Source organism: Podarcis tiliguerta (genome assembly GCF_965153285.1).
Source record: "Podarcis tiliguerta genome assembly, chromosome: 16".
NCBI lineage: Eukaryota > Metazoa > Chordata > Lepidosauria > Squamata > Lacertidae > Podarcis > Podarcis tiliguerta.
The window spans coordinates 19,304,916-19,326,284 of NC_139549.1; the positions used below are offsets into that span (position 1 = coordinate 19,304,916).

Here is a 21,369-nt window from a genome sequence, read left to right on the forward strand (position 1 = left end):
CTGCTTGCGGTAACATTCTCTACTGGATTTGTTTACTTCCAGTGCAGAACACCAAGGTATTAGGCCAGACTGGGGCTTAGTGTTGCGTAACTGGGGAGGACCATACCTTGGTAGCAGAACATGTTTGCATGCAGGTCACAGGCTCCATCTCTGGCATCTCAAGAGAGAAAGGATCAGGACAGTCACAGGAAATGGTGCTAGGAAGTAGCTCATAGTCAACATAGGCCAGCCTGGTGCCCTCTGTTTCTGGCCACAGACCGGGGCAGCTTTAAAATAGGATTGGCCAACTTCAAGCACAAGGCCATCAGTGGCTACTAGCCACAACAGGTATGTTCTACCTCCATTGTCAGAGGCCATACACCTTGAATGCCAGTTTCTGGGAATCACGTATGGGGAAAGTGCTGTTGTACGAGGGTTCTGCTTGCAGGTTTTTCATAGGCATCCAGTTGGGACACTGTCAGAACAAAAGGCTGAATTAGATGGGCCTCTAGCCTGTTCCATCAGGGCTCTTGGGTACACAAGGCAGCTCCTCCAGTTCCTATTGCATTTGTCTGTTGTCATGAAGCATAAAAACAGAAGCATTCCAAATTCAGCCCGACTCATAATGCAAATGCAGAGAAACCTTGGTTGAATACTGTTTCACATTAGGAAACCCGTATCACTTTCCCAAGGGCCACATTATGCCAGCAACTATCTTTGGAGCAGGGAAGAACCCAGAATTCTCACAGCAAGATGTACCGTATGTTCATGTTTCTCTGTTGTGTATAAGGATCCAACTCTGCCGGTAGAAAAGGACTAGAACATGCTATCTTCAACCCCCTCATAAAACCAACCAGACAGGGAAGATGCCAGATTTCTCCTGACTTTCTGCAGCTTCCATAAGCATAGATGATTTGGTAGCCAGAGCACTAAACCTTGGCTGCTTCTGGCGTGATCTCCCATCCTAGAATTTTGTACCCTTGCAAATATATTGCATGCTCCTCCCAAAGGGGCCTGGCCTTCAGCTTGAGAGCTATTGGTTTAATTATTGATCATTCATGAAGGAGAAAGCAAGGCCTATCAGAATCCACATGGATTTAGGGATGAGGAACCAGCAACATATGGAGAGTCACAAGTCCCATTATCCTGACCACACTGTCTTGCCTAATAGCAGTTGCTGAACAACACCTGAGAGGCCATGGGTGTCCTATCTCTGCTCTACATTAATGTTTGTATAGATTGTGACTGCTCCCCTCCCCTAAGCTAAACCCTTGACAACCCTAATTTTAGAGTATCATGCAGGCAACAAGACCAGGACGTTTACTGAGTGGGCCCAAAGTTCTGCAGGATGGTTCTATGCACCCTTGTCAGAGGGGAAGTCTAACTCATTTCCCTTCCTCATTTTGTCCCAAATGAGACCCACCAGTTCACAAACATCTCCCAAACTTCAAGACAACCAGAATGAGACAAAAAGCAACACCTTTTAATCGGAAGAAAGAGCACAGTCTTGTTTGAACTGCTCAGACTCTAATCTAGCCTCTAAGAGACACATTGCTTGGTGCCATAGGCATGGCTGTGCTCCTATGGCTTGCCAATGCTCCTATACATCAGGGCCACCTCCCTGCAACAGTTCCTTAATTCCTTTGAGGGATTCTGTGCAGGACCGGATAAGTGAGCAGAGCTGTATGCTTGTTTCAACGCAAGTGCTCTGCTGGAGCTCGTGGACAGCCCAGTTGATCTTCTGCAGTATGGCCTCCTCCGCTGCAGCCAGAACACCAGTGGGAGGTGGGCAGGCAGGAACTGCAACAGGGGCTGGGAGCGCTGGAGCAATGGCAGAAGCTCTGAGTCCTGCTGCTGCCCCTTCACAGTGTTCTGGGCGTGGCACATGGCGAGGAGTTGGCAGAGAGGAGAGGTACTCAGGTGAAGTGGCATCATCCGAGTTAGCAGCTAGCTGTCGTTCACGCACTTGGGATAGAGCAGCTTGAGCATTCAGGGCTGCAGAGAAGAAGCACATAGGCATCACCACAGGGCCCTGTTTCTCCTGGGCTTCCTTGAGCCCCTGCCCCAGTCCTGCACACACATAAGCCTCTTGCAAGCATCCCAATGAAAAATAACAGGCAAGCACCACTGGAAGATCTAAGCAGCAACTTAACACTAACTCTCTCTTATTAAGTGAAGCAGAAAAGGTTCTTTCCTGGCACACCCAGAAGCCCACTATAATAATTTTACAATAATATTTTTATGATTTATATGCCGTCCATCTGACTGGATTGCCTCAGACACTCTGGGCAGCTCCCATAAAACACAATAAAACATCAGACATTTAAAACCTCCCTGTACAGGGCTGCCTTCAGATGTCTTCTAAAGGCAGAATGAACAATATAAACATGAATATAGGGATCATCCAAGTTGCCAGAGCATCAATGTGTAAGCATTAAACAAGTGCTGCAGCACCGGTTATGGTTTATAGCAACTGCAGCATTTAAACTCCCAGAAATGGAGTCAGGCTCATGAATTATTTCCAGCTAATTAAGAAATGCCTTTCCCCACCAACACATAACGGGAGGAAAGCCCTAGTTCCTAATTCCCACCCTCTAATCCAAGACTCTTGCCCTTCCCAATCCATCCCAGTGAGGCAACCTCCCCACACTACTCCCAACATACCCGGATTGTCCTTGTCAACATCAGAATTAAGTTCTTGGCAGGCAACACAGTACAATTTCTTCTGCCTGTCTTGCAGCAAAATGGTCTGAAAGGGCAAGGTTATAGCAAGGAGAGAAAAGTGTCAGAGCCTGCAAAAGGAATGTGATGTGTGTGAGAGAGAAAGAATGGTGTATGGGGGTGGGGAGGTGAGAGAAATTACACCAGCGAAATAAATAAAAACCTGGATTCTAGGCGCCAAAATTCTAACTGTGAGCTAATGTTTGATAGAGAAAAGATTGTCACACGATGTCAGGTGCTGAGGAAAGAAGCAGGAGCTTCCTCCACTTTAAAGACACAGATGCAAAATATTGGTTGCCAACCTGGGCACAATTTACCTCATTGTTTTTGCAATTATATTCAGGGACATATGAAAAAGCATTCTGCACTTGCTTAAGACCAACAGATATCCCTTCTTCAGAAAGACTCCAGCTCTCTCCAAGGAAAAGATTAGGGCAAAACTATTGTGTGCATGTGTGTGCAGTGGTGGGGATCACAAATGATATGCAGGTGCTGCTTTCTGGATCCCTCCTATCTTCTACTGACCATATGACTGCATATTGAAACCAGTGCTCTGATTACTGGAGAGAGAGAAGCTCTCTTGGTTCCTGTTTTTAGAAAACTACAGGAGAAAAAGATTTGGCTAAAATCTGGGTGAGAACCCAAAGGCTTGTTGATCTCATTATTCCCACCCCAACTTTCTCCTCAGGCCTCATATTTTCTTCCATGGTTTGAGCATAACTTGCCGTTTCTCACGGTTGCTGCAGACTTGCTGAGCCTATGTGTGGCCCTCTCCCACAACCTCATAAATAAGACCCAAAAGTCTTAGTTGCCTTCTAAAAAATAGCTGGCAGAGGCTAGCTAAAGAAGGGCAGAGAGCTCTGTTTCTCCCACAACAGCCTACTGCCTTTCTTTGGATGAGTGGCCTTTCCTCTCCCAATAGCCCACTTGCCTTTTATGCAGGGATCAGATGAAGGATGGAACCTTCTGTTTCTCTTCCACCAGCCTGCTCACTAGCCTATGGCACCAGGTGAATGCTGAAATATGCTTTGCAGGCCAGTGACTACCACAAAAACAGCACCTACAAGCCATAATAATACTCAACACTGCCACAAACGATTTCAAGCATTCAGAATGCTTCTTATATGTTACCTCGCTGTATTCAATAGCCCTGAAAAATGGAAACCATATTGTAGATGGGGAATGAAGTGCAGCTAGGAGACTGACTTACCAGAGGCCACTGAGGGAACTCATGGCAGTGCTAAGATTCAGACCAGTGACTCCGCAATTCAGAGCTCAACCTCAACTCAGCCTTCAGCAACCTGCTACCCTGGTGCCTTTGTGTAGGCATCAGGTTGGCAAAGGCTGTCTTTGCCAGTCACTACACCAACTCTTCATTATTATATAAAAGCACCGCACTTCAGGGAATTCTCCTGCCTTTAAGGCGCTTGAGTTTAAGAACGGTTTTTAAAAATTATTAAAGCCCTTAAACTCCTCTCAGACGTGCTGCAGCTCCGACCTGCCCAGAAATTCTTCCTTGGCGGAGCAGGGAGAAAGGGATGACAGAAGATAGGGCACTCTGAGCGTGCTCAGAGGTCCCTTCGTTCTCCCCCTCGGCCTCGCGCTCTGCAAACGTGACCAGGCGCCTTCGCCTCCTCTCACCCCGCACTCCTCGCAGCAGTCGCCCAGCATGCGGTAGCCCTTGAGGAGATAGTCGCTCATCAGCTTGCTGATCTTGTCCTGCCGTTCGCGCCGGGCCTGGATCACCTTCAGCTCCGCCTCCGACGGCGGCTGCCACTCCGGTTCGTCGCCTGGGCGAGGGAGGGAGAATGGGAACAGCGGCGGTGGGGAAACAAGCCTTCTCGGTCCCCGTCCCGCTAGCCGATTACTGGGCCAGGCTCGCCTCTCGCCAGGGCCTGCAGGCCCGGTTGCCATGGTTACCCCTCCTCCCTCACTTACCTGCCGCGTTCAGCGCCATGATGTTCCCCGGACGCCGCAGCTTCCGGCTTTGACCACGCCTCCTCCCTGGTCGTCCCTCGCAGAAACTCCGCCTACAAACCTCTGTCCTCCTCTCTTTCCCTCCCCCCATGAAACTGAGGCGTTAAAACGAAGGTTCCGGCGGGACATTTGCTTCCACTTTAGGTACACGCATGGAAATTGGCTGGCGGACAGCGTAGTCTATTTCAAGACTGTCGGCAATCCGTAGATTCTGGCACGCATAGGCTTCCCTCCCATAAACCCACGATGTGTCTGCGGGAGAAGCAGTTTGCAGCCGCTTCAAGGGGGAGAAGGCACTCTGCACATGCTCAGTGGGAGGAAAGGTTGAGTGGTAGAGCACATGCTTTTTATGCAGAATGCCGCAGGAAGCTGCTGCCCAGTGGAATACAGAGTGCTGATCTAGGTTCAATTCATGGCATCCTCGGTGAAATCAGTATCAGGTGGCAGGTGATGTAGAAGAGCAGCTGCCAGTTTGAGGGGGCAATAATGGGCTAAATTGTTGCTTCTTTTCTTTCTGACTGGGGTTTCCCAGAGATATATGGCCATCTAACCAAAACACAGATATCCTGCAGTATAATTCTATGCATGTGTACTCAAATTCCACTGAATTTAATGGGACATACTTCCAGGTGTGTATAATATTGCAGCTCAACACTAATAATTCATTTACCTGCAGGACTTACAAGTTTCTCTGGGATGCCCTTATGTTCTAATTAAAGTGAAAACTACTTCTGGAGATGGTGGAGAAATCCAGCAGTTTATTGTTGCAGTCAGTTGGCAGCAGCCTGGGTATGCTGACCTCTCGCCCTCAAATAAAGGCAAAAAAGAAAGGAGTTTGTGCTATTCAAAATCATCTTATTTGGGATAAATGTGCCTGAGGGTTTTTTAAAAATTGAAATGCAAATATAGGGCACAGATTTTTATCTCTATACAGATAGACTCTGCGCACACCATACATTTAAATCACATTGCTTTCCCCAAAGAACCTCAGAAACTGTAGTTTGATGGGAGTTGTAGTTCTGTAAGGTGGAAGTTTCAGTTCCCAGGACTCGGGCGGGGGGGGGGGGGGACCATATGCTTTAAATGTAGGGCATGTATGCAGTCCAAGTGGTGGGGTAGGAGGGTGTGATGTCTATGACAACCCAACAGTGTAATCCCCCGCTATGATCCCCAATCTGCAGTTTGGGGATGAGGTCATAACCATCTTGTTTCATGATGCTGATACCAACCCAGTAGATGGGAGACTGAGCTTGATACTCTCTAATAAAAGACTTCATATTATTGCCTTTTTGCTCTTTATTGATGAAATGCAACAGAACAGATCAGGGTCTGCAGTGAAATATTACAGAGATCACTCACTATTAATTTCCAAATAGACAGAAACAATAATGTAGCAGGATATTAAAAACATTTCAAGTGTACTCTTTTGGCTAGCTTTGTTCATATGGTTGTATCTTCAGACAGACCCAGTTCCCGGGGTTCTTTTCTTTGCGGGGGTGTGTGTGTGTCCTGTTCAAATGAGACAGGGAAGCAAAACCCAACCAATACCATGTCAGATGCAGCAAAAATAAAACTGCTTGGTGTTTTTCTTTCTATACCTTTCCCCCTCCGGTCACAGCAACGCCGAAACTCTCTTCGTAGTTTCTGATGTTCTTGCAATTGGAAACCCTCGTATCCCGCGGGCGACTAAAAATGGTTTACAAACCTACCCCGGAAGTTTAAGCTAACGACAATTCAAGAGCGCCCACTAAAGGCGGGCTGACCCCAGAAAGGAAAATACAGGCTGGCCCAAAGCAGGAATTCTCTTTCTCGGTGCACTTTTCGCGCCCCCACTATACAGAAGCGAATGTTGGGCATAGAAATCATTGGGAAAATCCAGACTTAAGTTGTGGTTGGTCAAAGATTGCTGCAAATATGAGTAATTTTTGTCAATTCTTATTTTTTTATCATTTCAGAAAAATGTGAAAATGCAACTCTTCTGTGCGCGAGGTAGCGGAGCGTGAGACTCCTGTAACGCAACTGATTGCTGAATTAGCGCTGTCAGAGACTCAGTAAGACTGAAGCAAAGCTTCAAGCAACGTAACCACCATGCTGGCATTTGCATTGGCAGAATGTTTAAAAGCAAAGAAAACAGTGGGTTTTTTTTCATACGAAGAAACAAGTTGGAAAGAGGACGAAGAGGGCTAGAGTCGCACTTACAGTAAAACCCCGGATTTTGCAACACAGTTCCAGCTCGGATTGTGGTAGCTGTTTAAAATCCGTGCGAGGTGCGCTTCTCCGCTTTGTCGTTCTGTAGTTACGACCAATCGCGACCAGGGAGCGCTGAATTTTAATACCTCCCCCCCCCCCCCGCGCCCTCGCTTGTGGGAAGGACCAGAAAGCAGCTAAGGGCGATTGGCTTAAGTCTCGGCGAAAACTGGCTTCTACCAATCGACGTAAATTATGTTAACGAGAGGGCGGAACTTCCTGCCGCCGTTAAAAAGTATCGTCCGGTTCCGCCTCTGAGGCGGTTGCCGTGGCAACGGGAGGCACGCGGTGCTCTTACAGCGGCTGCGGGATACGGGTGGGGATGGCCTAGTGGCGGCGTCTACCTGTGCCGCCGCCAACCTGTCTGCACGCCGGCCTCGGGCTCCCTCCAAGCGAGCACACATTGGCCCGCCACGTCCAAATGTATAGCCCTAGTGCAAGAGGCTTTGCAGCGCCTTCCCGGCTGCCTCTCCTCTGTTCGCCGGCGGTGTGTTGTGGGCGCCCAGCGCAACTGCCCCCTCCTTGAAAACACATTTGGTGTGCGACCCGCGAAAGCAACCTCATCATCATCCGCCGCCACCCTCAAGAACTCCGTGTTGGCTCGCCTCTCCGACGGATCCAAGCTCCACCAGCTGGGGGCGCAGGGCGAGGCGGGATTCTTAAAAAGGCCTACTAAACTGCCAAAGGGCTCGAACCTAGTTTTATGCTGGAAGAATTTCTCGCAGAGACCTATCAGACGGGGTACAAGTCTGACGCCGCAAACGGGTTGACACCTGGAGCCGCAGAGACCTATGCTCCATTTGTCCCGCAGTCGCAAAGCTGGGGGGGGGGGGGGTCGGTAACGGATCCCAACCTCTTAGGGTTCCCAAGCGAGTCGGGGTAGGAAGGGCAGGTTACAAAGGGATATGTAGTGACATCTGGGAGACTAGGCTTGATGATGTGTCTGCTTAAGTGACCTGTGATGCACAATATTGACACCCGATCTGAGGTTTGCTGAAGGGTAAGTGTAAGCAGGTGTGTGACTAATCATTCTTTTCAATAAAGTTTGGCTAGCACAGCAGGTCAATTCATGCTAGAGGAAGCAACAGAATTCTCTTCAACACAGAAAGTACAGCAGGCCCCTCTCAAAGCTACAATTTCAGTGTTCTTTAAAAGGAAGCCAATTCAACTTAAATGAGATTAAACCTGAGGTTGGGACACAACCCAGGGATGGACACACTGCACTGAGTGAAATGGGCAACTTGTAAGGTACATACTATTTTAATATTTAATTCAGGACGTCAGAGTGCTTGAGGCTACAAACTCCAGAAAGAAACAGTGGTTGCATTCGTGTTCAGGAAGCTGAAATGAAAATCCTTGGTTCAGCAAGGCTTGACCACTTGGATATAGGTCTTCTGCAATACCTCTAATGCACTTTTTACACACTTAACACAGCTCACATTTCCTCTTCTGTCTGCAGAGGAATGGAGCAGACTTGTACTGTCTTGAACTACTTCCCTGAGACAGTAGGGAAGTGTTAGATTGTTTACTAGACCTGTTTTTATAAATGCCCCACCACACCATTTTTAATAAATGGGAGAGGAGACACAGTGCAGATGGGCAGTAAGCTCTTGAAGGATGGAAACTGAACATATACCAGGAGAAACGCATGCCGTCTTACTTCTACCACAGTAAAATCCGAGATCTCTTCCCTTTGCTATCGATGCACATCTTGACCAGCCCATCAACTCTCATGGCCCATAATTACCTTTTCCCCAAGGGGCACAGAAGGCAGATGATTGTGTAACTACAGGCAGTATAAAAACAAAGAGCGCTGCTCCTTTTAAAATTTCCATTTGTGGTCTCACTGGCAAAGTTCAATGTAGGCCTCACTAATTGAAGGGGAAAGTAATTATATGTAAGACTGTGCGCCCTTAAGTTTTAAGGAGCAATCCACTCTAGACTGGAATTGCAGCTCATCTGACACCAAGCGAAACACTATTTAGAGCTTGTTGATGTGTTCTTGGGTGATTCTGTCTGTGTCATAGGGAAACTAAGAGTATTTGCCCCAAAACTCAAGAGCCTTAAAAACATGGAACAGATTCAGGCCAGGAATACAGCAAGTTTGCACATTTTAATCAGTTGCCCAGAAAGCATAATCCTATAAAAAGCAGTACAATTATTAATTAACTACCTACTTGGAAAAACACAGATAAGATTGGCTTCACTCCAAGCATTTTTGTCAAATTATTACTAGAAACTGAGCAAGCGTTCAGCCAACATTGTCAGCTGACAATGCTGCTTTTTGCTTTGTGTAGCCACGCTTACTTAAAACTCTGATTAGATTCTAATTGCTACTGCTGTTCATAAACAGCTGTAATGAAATGGAAAAATATAAAGAGGGGGGAAATGTCTCTTTGCAGTTGCACTGTGAGTTAACAGTGGCAAAAAAAGGCATTCAATAAAAAAAACAAAAAAAGTTATGCTGCAAGAGATGAAAACAGGTTTCCTGCTACAAAAGCAGCAGCACTTGGGGAGAGTACAACTACCTGCCAATAATGTTCTGGAAGATGTCCAGCTGTCCTCACCCTTCAGCATTCTGGCACTATATTTTGTGCAGAGATAGCAGTAGTAGGACATGGCACAATCTAACAAATATAGTAGGCAACATCAAGCTGAACTCCACACTTGCTCCTGACAGAACCATCACTTCAGCCCTTCACAGCTTCATGAACATCTCTCTCAATTTCTCCTACATCTTGGGGTGTGGAGCCCTCACCTATCCATGGTATTCCTCTACTTGAACCCCTGTGAGAAACCTGACTTCCCCCACTATCTGAAAAACTTAACACCATGAAAGACAAATAGGACAGATATATTGGTTGAAGTGGGGAGAGAGAAGGGAGAGGTTCCCAAAAAGTTTGTAAGGGAGCAGTCTTAAATATTGCAGGAATAACAAACACTGGAGACAAGAGACCTCCCAGTTCCAGGCCTGTAAATATCCTGTGCAACTAAAAAGGGGAGTATTTTGATAGCATTGATCACTTATCATCATCACTGTGTGATGATCACACACCAGCAGGGATGGTCCTGAGTTCTGCTGTTTACATACACACTTGTATGTAATATGAAAGGAATAATAGCCACACACACATCCCACCAAAACCACCAGGCAGCTAGATTTCCTAAACTATCAGTCTGCCTACTTTTTATTTACAGTTAATACAAAAAATAAAATCTAAACTCACTTCTAACTTCAGGTTTACTTGTGCACTCTATATTAGCAAAAATCAATGGATGCTGTTACATAAAAGCAACTGAGCTCACTTGGAAAGGATACAAAGTGATCCTTTCAACAAGCACATTAAATGAGGATTTCAATGCTAGAACAGTTTCCTTTCTAACAGGTGGGACATGGCAAGAGGCAGGACCAAGGAACCAGAAGCAAACGTTCACCATGTTGCCATCTTCACCCAGGGACTTTGGTTTCAAAATGACTGAATATACAGCAATTTACAGCAGTCCTGAGGCCGAGCACAGAGCCCTAACATTGAAATTAAGATAGCAACCACAAGACTCCCCTAGAAAACTGTTTATCTTGGATGGCCCCCACATGGCTCGCCAAAGTAAATAACACCCTTTACTTGGTATAGGAAAGGACAACAACAACAGAAGATACAAGAGCTACAATGACAAGCTGCTAAGGGCACTGTGACAAAGGGTGAGAAGAAATGTAGTGACTAAAAGGATATTCTGAAATCAAATGGCAAAGACTTCTCATCAAGGATGCAGCAGCCGGGGTTTATGCTAGACGTGTTACAACGGCGGGCGCCAGAACAATGCCGCAGTCCCACCCCAGGAAAGACGGGGAAAATCCTTTACAGGCGGCGCTGGTAACTAGCATGCAGCTGCAGTTGTGCGTTACGCATGTAATCGCCATAGGCACCCGCATATCGGGCATAATCAGACTGTGTTTCTGGGAGACGGCGATAATCCAGTTGAGCTTTTGTCGGCGAATGGCGGTACGCGTGGGGGGAGTCTGTTAAATGGCGGAAATCTGAGAGGTCAGATAAACGGCGGTCATCTGAGAGGTCAGAACCGTACCTGGTTAAGAGAAGAGACATTAGATATTTGATAAATAATAAAAACCCTCATGGCCGATGCCTTACATTATATACACACTATGACTGAGATGGCCCCCCTCCACCCGCACAGAAGATGACTGCTGAGATGTAAGCACAGAAAAGAGCCTGCTAAAGTAATCCAAACAATAATCTTTCCTCCATTGTCTGGCTGCAACTGGGGCCGTTTTACTTCTCTCAGACATGGGGAATAATCTCTCAATGGTTCAGCTATTCTGTAATACTAATTATACTTCACCATTTAAGCAGAATTTTAAGCCTCCCATCAGAACAGTGATAAAGCACAGTACCATGCAGGAGGCCCAGACCTCACAAAACTACACTCAATAGTTTCTAAGATGGATACAAGAGCTAAGGCGTGTCAAGGCTCAAAAAGACTTGGAGGTGACCGAAAACGATGGATTATGCTCATCATTGCCAGGAATTAAAGCTGGTGCAACTCTTATTTGCAATCTCAGTCAAGTCTCAAAGGTCTAGTTTGCCGTCTCCGTGGTGGGATCTGGTCAGGTAGCAGAGCCTTCTCGCAAACACGTACTCACAATTATCCAGAGATATGTGCAGGCGGGGGGAAATGGTAAGAGCGCAGCCCATATTTGCTCCCTTCCCCACAAACAGTAAAGCACAGAAAAGATTTGAAAGATCTGATAGAGAGAAACTAATGGCACAGCCAGTGTAGCAAAGGTTAAGCAAGCCCCACTCCTGACCCATCCTTGCTTTCGAATAAATGCCAATTTAAAGTCATAGCGGGAACTCTGCTCCCTCCCATGGAACCACAGAATGAAGTTCTCCTTTGAACCCCTCTGAAAAGTGCAGAAAAATCCATGGGCAGAAGGTGCGATTGGCGTGAAAAGCATTACAACTGGTCTAGCTGCATACCTCTTATTCATTGCAGCTGCTTTTCTGTAGAGATCCTCACGGTTGCCACGTGGTGGAGAGAGGCGAGTGCGTTCATACGGCGGATGGAGAGCTGCAGCTTCTGACTGGGACAATGCTGTATATGAGGCTGCCTGTTGTGCAGATTGAGTCAGCCCATTGTATGATGGCTGAGCTCTGTAACCTGCAGCTAAGGGAACAGAAGTGGATTGCTGTGCAGCATAAGCTGTCTCCGCTGGGTTTGAGACTTGTGCTCTGTAGGCTGTTGACAGTGAAGCAGAGAGCTGCGTTTTATAGGAAGCAGCAGCTGCTGCTGCTGCTGCTGCATCCTGCATACCATAAGCGGCCGCCAAGTTTGCTGCAGCCTGTGCCCCATATGCAGCTGGCAGGGCAGATGCAGCCTGGGCCCCATAGGAAGCTGCATGGCCAACAGCTGACTGGACTCCGTATGAAGCTGTTTGTGTTGAGAGAGGGTGGGTACCGTACAAGGCTGCTTGGTTGGCTGCAGGTTGGGCCCCGTAAGATGCTGAGAGGGCAGCAGCGGCAGCTGCTGCCTGGGCACCGTAGGAAGCTGCTGCATATGTTGCAGCAGCCTGGGCCCCATAAGTGGCAGCGTATGTTGTTGTGGGCTGGGCCTCATAAGAAGGGACTTGAGAAGCAGCCACTTGTGCTGCTCCATAAGCAGCTGCTTGGGCACTGTAGGATGTTAGTGCTGAGGCTGCTGGCTGGGCCCCAGTAGTTGCCAGGGGAACAGAGGACTGGGCTCTATATTGATTTCCAAGCACGGCTGAAGACTGGGCTCTGTACATTGCAGCCTGCCCAGTTGTAGGCTGGGGTCTGTAAGCCATCCCAAGTGATGCTGCAGGCTGGTCTCTGTAGGCTGTCCCGAGGGAGGCGGAAGCCTGGTCTCTGTAGGATGCTTGCTGGGCTGCCATAGGAATTATGTAACCTGCTCTTGTTGGTGAGCGTCTAATGGGGCTTCTGTCCCTTCCAAAATAGGAAGGAGATACCTGCCTAGCCTGACTGTCTTGAGAATCAATTTTGGTTAAATTGTTGTTCCCCAGGCGCTGCTGATAGTCATACTCCAGTGAAGAATAAGTTGATCCTCCCGCTGGGAAAGCAAGATTACTGGATCTCAAAGCGTCATTCCTGGGCTGGAGTTTATCCAGGGTTGGTATTTTGTTCTTTTCAGCTCTGTTGCCCAGCTGGCCGGTGTGCCCAGCTGGTCCCCTTTTATGAGCCTTATTAGAAAGTTCCACATTAATTCTCTTGCCCTTGACTTCCCTTCCATTAAGATGTTCAATGGCGGCTCTGGCATCCTCATCCTTCTCCATGTGAACGAACGCATAGTCTGATAAAGCAGCAGACAGAAGGTTATCAATAAGGAACATATGACATTTAATTACTGGAACCCACTCATACTTCGATGTGCCCTAAAAAGGCTTCAGCCTGAAACACATCTGTTTGATACCAGAAGAATGCAGAATGAATCAGCTGATGTGGCTTGCTGGGCAACTCTTTAAGAGCCACAAGGAAGGAACAGGCCACTGGCACCTATTAAGGTACAAGGAACTGGCCCCTGTCTTAAAGGTTTGAAGGCTAAGCATCAAACTACCCATCCTATCCCACAGCTCACTCCGCCTCCTGCATGATTTGCACATAATTCACAGTGTGCCAAAGCATATCAAACTCTCTCTGTGCTGCTTGATTTCTCATCTTCAACGTATTAATCCTCAGCAGGACTTTCCCCCACTGCCCCCAGTCAAAATGCTGAGAACATTCCTGTTGCGCATTAAAATGTTACAGTTTCATTTATACCTGAACATCTTGCATATGGATACTACCCTACACAAATGTAAATATTTTCCCCGCCCTCAATAGTTCTGGCATTCTGCTTCTAGAAAAACTGCATTTAGGATGGTGGCTTGAAGCTGAGCTATCAAAATTTAAGGAAAAGATTAACTCTGATAAAACCAGAGGATGAACTTGTAAAGCCAGTGAACCATGACATTTTGTATGATTTTAAACACCAGAATTATGCACTACTTTAGCAAAGGTGGATTTCAAATGACAGCACAAAATATACAAGGACAAAGGACACAATTTTAATCTGTATGGTTTCCCTCCACCCACTGAATTCCACAAGTTGTAACAGAATGGAGAACATACTAACAGCTTTCTCAAGGTGTGTTCCCTATTGCATCTTTCCCAGCCTTACATGCCATAGCAGGCAAAGGACAAGCACCTCTGTTGTAAAGGTTGTTGCCTACTGGACTCTGACAAGAAGCCTAAAGGACTCATGGTTACAAGAACTGCTGGAGCAAACTGTCAAGACTGCTGAATACATTTAAGACTTTCGGATGTTTCAACCTAGTACTTATTATAAATCAACATGGCTGGATCCTGCTGATGCAAAAAAGCAATTTAAATCTAGGGAGCTTAAAAAAAGCACCCAGTGGAATGAATCTGAGGTTCTATTCTCTAAAGTTGCTTCTTAGCTTCAATAAGCAAGTCTGTGCCAGTTTCACAAACCACACACTTTTCTTTCACTGCAAATCCAATGGAAATAGGCTGCTATGAGCACATCCCCTCATAGATCTGAAAAAGAAAATATGAATCTGCTGGTAGATCTTTGGGTGATTTGCAAGGATATCTGATTCTGTGTTTAACTGCAGAAGCAACAAAATTCTTCTCCCCCTAATTATGGCTGCTGAAATGAAAAAAACTTATGGTAACTAGGAGAGGATTTTTGTGTGGAAGGACTGAGCTGTGTTCACATACAATCAGAATTCTTTGATTCTAAGTTTGTCTTTTGCACCACGTTTCTGGATCTCGGGAGTCTAGTAAAAAGCAAACAAACTCAAAATAAAAACAGATCCTGCAAGTCTGAAGTCTGCTCATCCCTGCCCATTCAAATAGCTAGAACAAATAAAGCTGAAATATTAGACTACTATTTCTTTAACTGTATGCTCTATGATGAGATCAGAAAAGCACCATCTAAAAGGTTTTCATTTTGGGCCAGTATGAAGAAAACGGGAGCACTCATTGTTGATGAAGACTGTGATGAACTTAATGTTACAAGAATTTAAGGTCTCAAATATATAAATTAAATGTACAAGGCAAACACGTACATAAATATATAAACCACATGTCTGAAACAGTACAGGAAGACAGTCCTGAAACCATTTTGACTCCCCCAAACTGACCAAATGTTTCTCTGCAAGGAGGGAGGAAATGAAAAAACCTCCCCATTGTCTCTGTGCTCACAAATCCTGCCTTAAGGGCACATTTAAGGTGTGAATAGGGTGAGCCTGTGACCTGGATTCAGGAATTAAGTAGTTATAATAACAAAAGAGTGGCCAAAGCCCAGATAATGCAATCAGGTAACCTGGCAGACAGGAGATAACACACAGGATTCTGTTTTAGACTGCCCTGTGATGTATTTCTGCTGGAGACCACCTATTTCTGTGATGTAAGTATGATGTTTCTGGGGGTGGTCTTGAGTTTGAGGGTGGGCAATTTCAAGAGTCTATATAAGGGCTGGAACACCTTTGTTATGGGTCCTCCTCCTCTCTCCTGCCTGTGGGGGGAGCACCCTGTTGCAACAGTTTTAATAAAGATCAGGCTTAATAGCTGCTTTGCTTCTCAATATTCTCTGCTTGGCCTCTGTTATTTCCTCCTACTGATGGAGAACCTACAAAGAACTCTATATGGGCTCTTGTGTACCCCATTAGGGAAAAGGAGCAGATTTTGTTTGCAACATTACAAATAGATGTATTTTACATATCTGGCTGCAACAACTAGCGCAAATTTCTTGACAATGTTTGTCAGTTCTATGAGTGGCATTTCAGTGTTTAAGCGGCTGCATTTGAAAAAATGTAATAAAATGGAAGACTGCTAAACCAGCCATTCATTCTGCAGCACACAACAGATTCTGTTCTGACCCTCCCTGTCAATTGGGATGGGGATACACACAAACACAGAGTATGTATCTGTTTTCCCCTGGTGAGATACATTGCTGACCTAGACCAAACACAAACTGAATTTTCATAAGTCTTCGCGTTCTCAGCCAAAGTACTTAAAAAAAACAAAAACAAAAACTGATCCAGAAGAAGAAACAGAAGGGAGGAAATGATTAACAGAGCTTAGAGAGACAGAGTCAAGGAGATAGCATTAGACCAAACAAAAGAATCCATCCAACAACAGTTTAGAGAAAGAGAGAGAGGCAACCATTCCTGGGGATGTGAAACCCAAACCTTTGACCAGTCTCTGAGGAAACCCTATATATACTACCCTCCAGAGCACTCAGTTGAGTCTCCTGAGGTGCAGTCTGCTTCTATACACCCCAGCCTACACAGGAGGCTAATGGGAAAACTACAGGATGGGTTTAGCTGTCCTGGAACAAATGAGATGCTGCATCTGATTACATGCTGCAAACAAGACCTGAAAGTGGCATTCAGAAGGATGTGTACATGTAAACTCAAAGATACTGTCATATGACTTACTGGAAATACAGGAGAGGAACAAAACATGAACCTTCCTCCTGACCCACTTAAATGATAAAGTTGGGGCTGAAGAGACAGTTGCCTCTGACTGACAGCTCTGTACAGCATGATGCACCGCCGGGTCCTTTAAAATTATGGAAGATTCAGGAAAGCTCTAAGAGCAATGCTTGACACATCATAGCTCAAGTGACAGAGAAGAGGAATATGCAAACTCTTTGAAGGGGACTCGGGTGGCGCTGTGGGTAAAAGCCTCAGCACCTAGGGCTTGCCGATTGAAAGGTCGGCGGTTCGAATCCCCACGGCGGGGTGCGCTCCCGTTGCTCGGTCACAGTGCCTGCCAACCTAGCAGTTCGAAAGCACCCCCGGGTGGAAGTAGATAAATAGGGACCGCTTACTGGCGGGAAGGTAAACGGCGTTTCCGTGTGCTGCGCTGGCTCTCCAGATGCGGCTTTGTCACGCTGGCCACGTGACCCGGAAGTGTCTCTGGACAGCGCTGGCCCCCGGCCTCTTAAGTGAGATGGGCGCACAACCCTAGAGTCTGTCAAGACTGGCCCGTACGGGCAGGGGTACCTTTACTTTTACCTTTGAAGCAAATGCCTACCCAAAAAGCACAGGACGCAAGTGCATTTGGCAGTAATAGTTGGGGCTATAAAGGAGAGAAAGATGGGGCCTGCAGCTTGGGGTGACAGCTTCAGATTTTAAAAAGTTACTTACCAGCCTTAGGACTAAACTACTTAGTGGGGAAAACCTCTCCAACCATACCATTAAAAATTTTTAAAGCTCTGTATAGCACATGTTACTATGAAAAATTACAAATTAATGTCGACTAAGAAATGAAGTGAGGGCTTTTAGTTGCAAACAAAGTGGCTGAAAAATGTGTTTAAGAAACGGACATTAAAGCTACACAAGCTGTGAGGAACAGTTCAATACTCACCAGCCACAATTGTGGCAACACCTCATACCTTGGTTCAGTTATCAGTTGATATATTTGCCCATGACTGAAACGCCGGTTGGCACTCAAAGAATTTATTAGGTTGTTTTTCTTAAATATCTGTTTACTGTATCTATTTGGATTTGGAGATACAAGTAGTCTCCACAGGGGATACATCAGATTGAATTTTATCCCCAGAATTTTGTCTGGTATCACTGGAAAAATTCTCCTTATTTACAGATACTTGCACATACAGTGGTACCTCGGGTTACATATGCTTCAGGTTACAGACTCCACTAACCCAGAAATAGTGCTTCAGGATGAGAACAGAAATCATGTTCTGGCGGCATGGCGGCAGCAGGAGGCCCCATTAGCTAAAGTGGTGCTTCAGGTTAAGAACAGTTTCAGGTTAAGAACAGACCTCCGGAACAAATTATGTACTTAACCCGAGGTACCACTGTAAATCTTAAAAAGAGAGTGGGAGGGGAAAAGACAATAGAAACCTAAACACCAGACCCGAAGAACCCTGGCGTATTAGAGGCTGCACATATGGGCATGGAGCCTCAGACCTGAGGAGTGAGGTGGGACTGCCTAGCACGACAGGGATGTTGACCAATAGTCTAAGGAAAATGAAGTGGGGTCTTTTCCTGCCTAGGCAGAGAATATAAATGTTACTCCTTTCTAACCCAGCAACAGGACCATTTTTTTTAGCACTATGAAATCCTGCCAATGGATACTTGGGCAAAAGGATACCCATGACCACACCACACACAGTCCTAGCAGTATCCACCACGCAAAATTCTACCTTTGACTCTGCTCTAAGAACAGCACTTCTGGTATCCTTATAGTACAGAAGGAGTGTGTATTGTACTTATTAGGCAGTACTTCTCACAGCATGGGTGTACTGGGGGGGGGGGAGAAACTTTAGTACTAGCAACAATAACTTAGAAGCAAGTCTCAGAGAACACAGTGAGACTTACTTTTGAGTAAAGTGGCATATGCGGCGGCTGCTTATGTCAAATATAAATTTATGGTGCACCTGCATTTAGAACAATGTAAATAATTCTGGTCATCTGCTGTCTAAATGTATTCAAAATGTACAGAAAAGTATCCATTAAGAAATAAATCTCTCAATTATTCATAACAAATGGAACTTGAAAGAAAATGTTCAGTGTCGAGTGTCGCTGTTCAGGATTCCAGTCACACCATCTCATCCCCATATACCCCCATTTTCTCCCCCTCACAACACTGTGTGCCTACCAAGCATTGAGTTGTTTGGAGGGGATTTTTTTCAGGGTGTGTGTGTGTGTGTGTGAAAGAAAGAAAGTGGAATGGGCTGCCTCGGAAAGTTGTGGACTCTCCTTCATTGGAAGTTTTTAACAGAAGTTTGATGGCCTTCTGTCACTGATGCTTTAGTAGAGGTTCCTGCATTGCAGGGAGTTGGACAGATGACTAGCAGGGTCCCTTCCAACTCCACAATTCTTTGATTCTACTGGTGCCCAATCCCTGCTTCATTAAAATCTTGGATTTCTCCATTGATTTTTATGGGCAACTTTACAAATAGTTTCTCAGCATGAACCAAAAGACCCCAATTCAAACAAAGAGATAGTTCTCTCTACACTTTTTATGTCTGTGTCTCTTCCTTCATGCTCCTTTTTCAGTAACTCCCATTAAATCTTCCCTCCCACCCAGTTTCTCCTATCAAATACAGCAAGTTCTCCACAGACACAAGGCACGCTCAGTTCTTATTGGACTGTTTTGGGACTTCTCCCACTTAGGCCTTTTTCCCTTGAAGTTTTTGTATTTGGTACTTTTGCAAGGCTTATCCAGAGTCTGCCAATACCCCCCTCTTGTGCGTGTCTGTTGCCATTTTGTCTATATGAGTGGTAGCTGTTGATGAACTAAATATAAATTAGAATACAGGATATTTAAGAAGGAAATGTTCATGTTTAGAGATTTTTGGGATGCTGAATCCTAGTGATAAACAGTTCCATGGTACTTTGCTTGTGAAGTTCCCAGGGGCCAGTTGGGGCTGGAGAAATGTTTTAAAGTAGATGGACCAATGGTCTGATCCATCACGGTAAACTATATACTGGTTAGGAAACTTAATGGACTTGCTGATAGGCTACATGAGGGTCAATGAACTGAAGCTCAGTCCTGACAAGATGGCAATACTGTGGTTAGATAGTTCCCTACTCAGGAAAAATTGTGTCCCACATATTGCACTTGCCCCAAGGGTAAAGTGATACTTTTTTCTTTTTTTACACTAGACTGGTATGCCTACTGTGACCACCTCTGCTGGACAAGAATAGTCTAGCTACAATGATCCATGCTCTGGCAACTCCCTACTTACACTACTGCTGGATATTGTGCATGGGGCTGCCTTTAAAAGACAATCTGGAAATTGCAAGTGGTAAAAAAATGCAGCTGCTAGCTGAGCTACTGGATGCATTACTGGCCACGTTTCTGAGCCTGTTCAACATACCAGCCTGGCTCTTTAAAATACTGCACAGCAGCTTGGGATAAACACACATTATGGAAAGCCCATGCCTCCACCATCCTGCCGTGAGAGTACTACCCTTCTTCACATTAGCCCCACCGTCAGGAATAAGGCTTCTGTCAGCGGTGTGCGCGTTACAGAATTGCCTTCCCAAAGCATGACGCTTTTCATTTAGGTGTCAGGAAAAAAAACCCAAGTCCCGGGCTTTTCAGCTACCGTTAAGCGCAGCAAGTTAGTCTTTGCAATCATTTAACAGGAAAAGGCGCACTCCGCACACGTTTACAGGCGCTCTTTACCTTCTCACTCAAACCAACTTTTTTACGCTCTCACGAGAAGAACTAGGCGATTTCTCGCGGAACAAGCCTACCGAGAAGCATTAGCAAGGACCAGAACCTCCCCAGCTGGAGGGAGTCTACCTCCAAGTACCTCCAGCTACTGAGGAGGCGGGGGCGGGGAGAGAGATACAACGGCAGCAGGCGGGGGACGTTGTCGGTTTCAACCCCTGGCGAGCGAGGCGGATCCGGAGCGGCGGGGGCGACTTAGGAGGGGGAGAAGCGGCCTCCTTCGCAGCCGCGAGGGGGAAAGGCACACGCCGCGCGCCTCCCTGGCGGCGCCGCGGTTCGGGCGGACGGTGGGGTTTTGAGGCCGAGGCCGAGGTCGCCTCCGCCTGCCGTACCTTTGACGACGTCGCACTCGACGACGGGCCCGTACTCCTGGAAGAGGAGGCGGAGCTCGCCGCTGGTGCAGGCGGCCGGGACGTTGCCCACGAAGATCTTGACGGTGTGCGTGGGCCTGGGGCGGGAGGGCTCCACGACGACGCGGTGCCCGTGCAGGAACTGCCCGTTGAGCTTGAGGATCGCGCGCTCGGCCGACGCGTCGTCGCGCATGTGCACGAAGGCGAACTGCTTCATGAGGGCCACCCGCAGGACTTCGCCCGGCTCGGCCGCCTCGAACAGCTCGCGCAACTCCACCTGCGAGGTCTCCTCGGGCAGGTTGCCCACGAACACCTTCACGCCCGGGTGCATCGGCTCGCCCTTCTCACCGAGCGGAGCCAGGCAGGGACAGAGAGAGAGAGAGAAAGAGAAAGAGAGAGGAGGGGGAAAGGAGGGAGGAAGGAAGGCGAGAAGGAAAGACGCGCAAAATGGCGGCCCCGGCGGTGACTGTGGCGATGACCCACAGGAAAGGAGGGGCCCAAGTCGCCGCGCGTGCGCAGTGTGCTCCGCGCATTGGCGCTCCCCTCCCCCTCACAAACCGTAAGGCCCTGAACTCTGAGGAAAGGATGCGAGGCGCGTGCGCAGTGTTCCGCTAACGTCGCGAGGCGCGTGCGCACGAACACCTCCCCGGGGAGATACAGCAGTGTCTTTTAACCCTTAGAGCGTCGAGTCTGCATCTTTACATGAAATGCGTACACGTGTCTAAGGGCGACATGTTATATTGATGGGTCCCTGTAAGGCATGGGAGTAGCCAAGGGGTGGGGGTGGGCAGCTGCCCCCCAGATCAAGTAGAAACGCTTAA

General features: G+C 46.9%; 1 protein-coding gene and 1 long non-coding RNA gene across 4 annotated transcripts; one reads left to right on the top strand and one right to left on the bottom strand.

The window, feature by feature from the left end:
* Positions 1-1,441: 1,441 nt before the first annotated feature.
* On the bottom strand, positions 1,442-21,145 carry LOC310666531 (protein ZNRD2-like). Of its 3 annotated transcripts, XM_083417459.1 has the most exons (4): positions 20,531-21,044; positions 4,342-4,490; positions 2,644-2,728; positions 1,442-1,974 (listed from the first exon to the last, which is right to left on the bottom strand). In XM_083417459.1, the coding sequence occupies exons 1-4, from the start codon at positions 20,877-20,879 to the stop codon at positions 1,580-1,582; spliced, it is 978 nt and encodes a 325-aa protein (XP_083273585.1). In that variant the 5' UTR covers positions 20,880-21,044; the 3' UTR covers positions 1,442-1,579. The 3 variants fall into 3 exon arrangements, with proteins under 3 accessions (XP_083273585.1, XP_083273584.1, XP_083273583.1); XM_083417458.1 differs by lacking the exons at positions 1,442-1,974; positions 2,644-2,728; positions 4,342-4,490 and adding exons at positions 9,019-11,007; positions 11,922-13,269 and having other exon boundaries at positions 20,531-21,112; XM_083417457.1 differs by lacking the exons at positions 1,442-1,974; positions 2,644-2,728; positions 4,342-4,490 and adding an exon at positions 10,914-13,269 and having other exon boundaries at positions 20,531-21,145.
* On the top strand, positions 16,534-18,661 carry LOC310666564. The gene is made up of 2 exons (XR_014505962.1): positions 16,534-16,661; positions 17,033-18,661. It is a non-coding gene; the product is annotated as an uncharacterized lncRNA (long non-coding RNA).
* Positions 21,146-21,369: the final 224 nt, after the last annotated feature.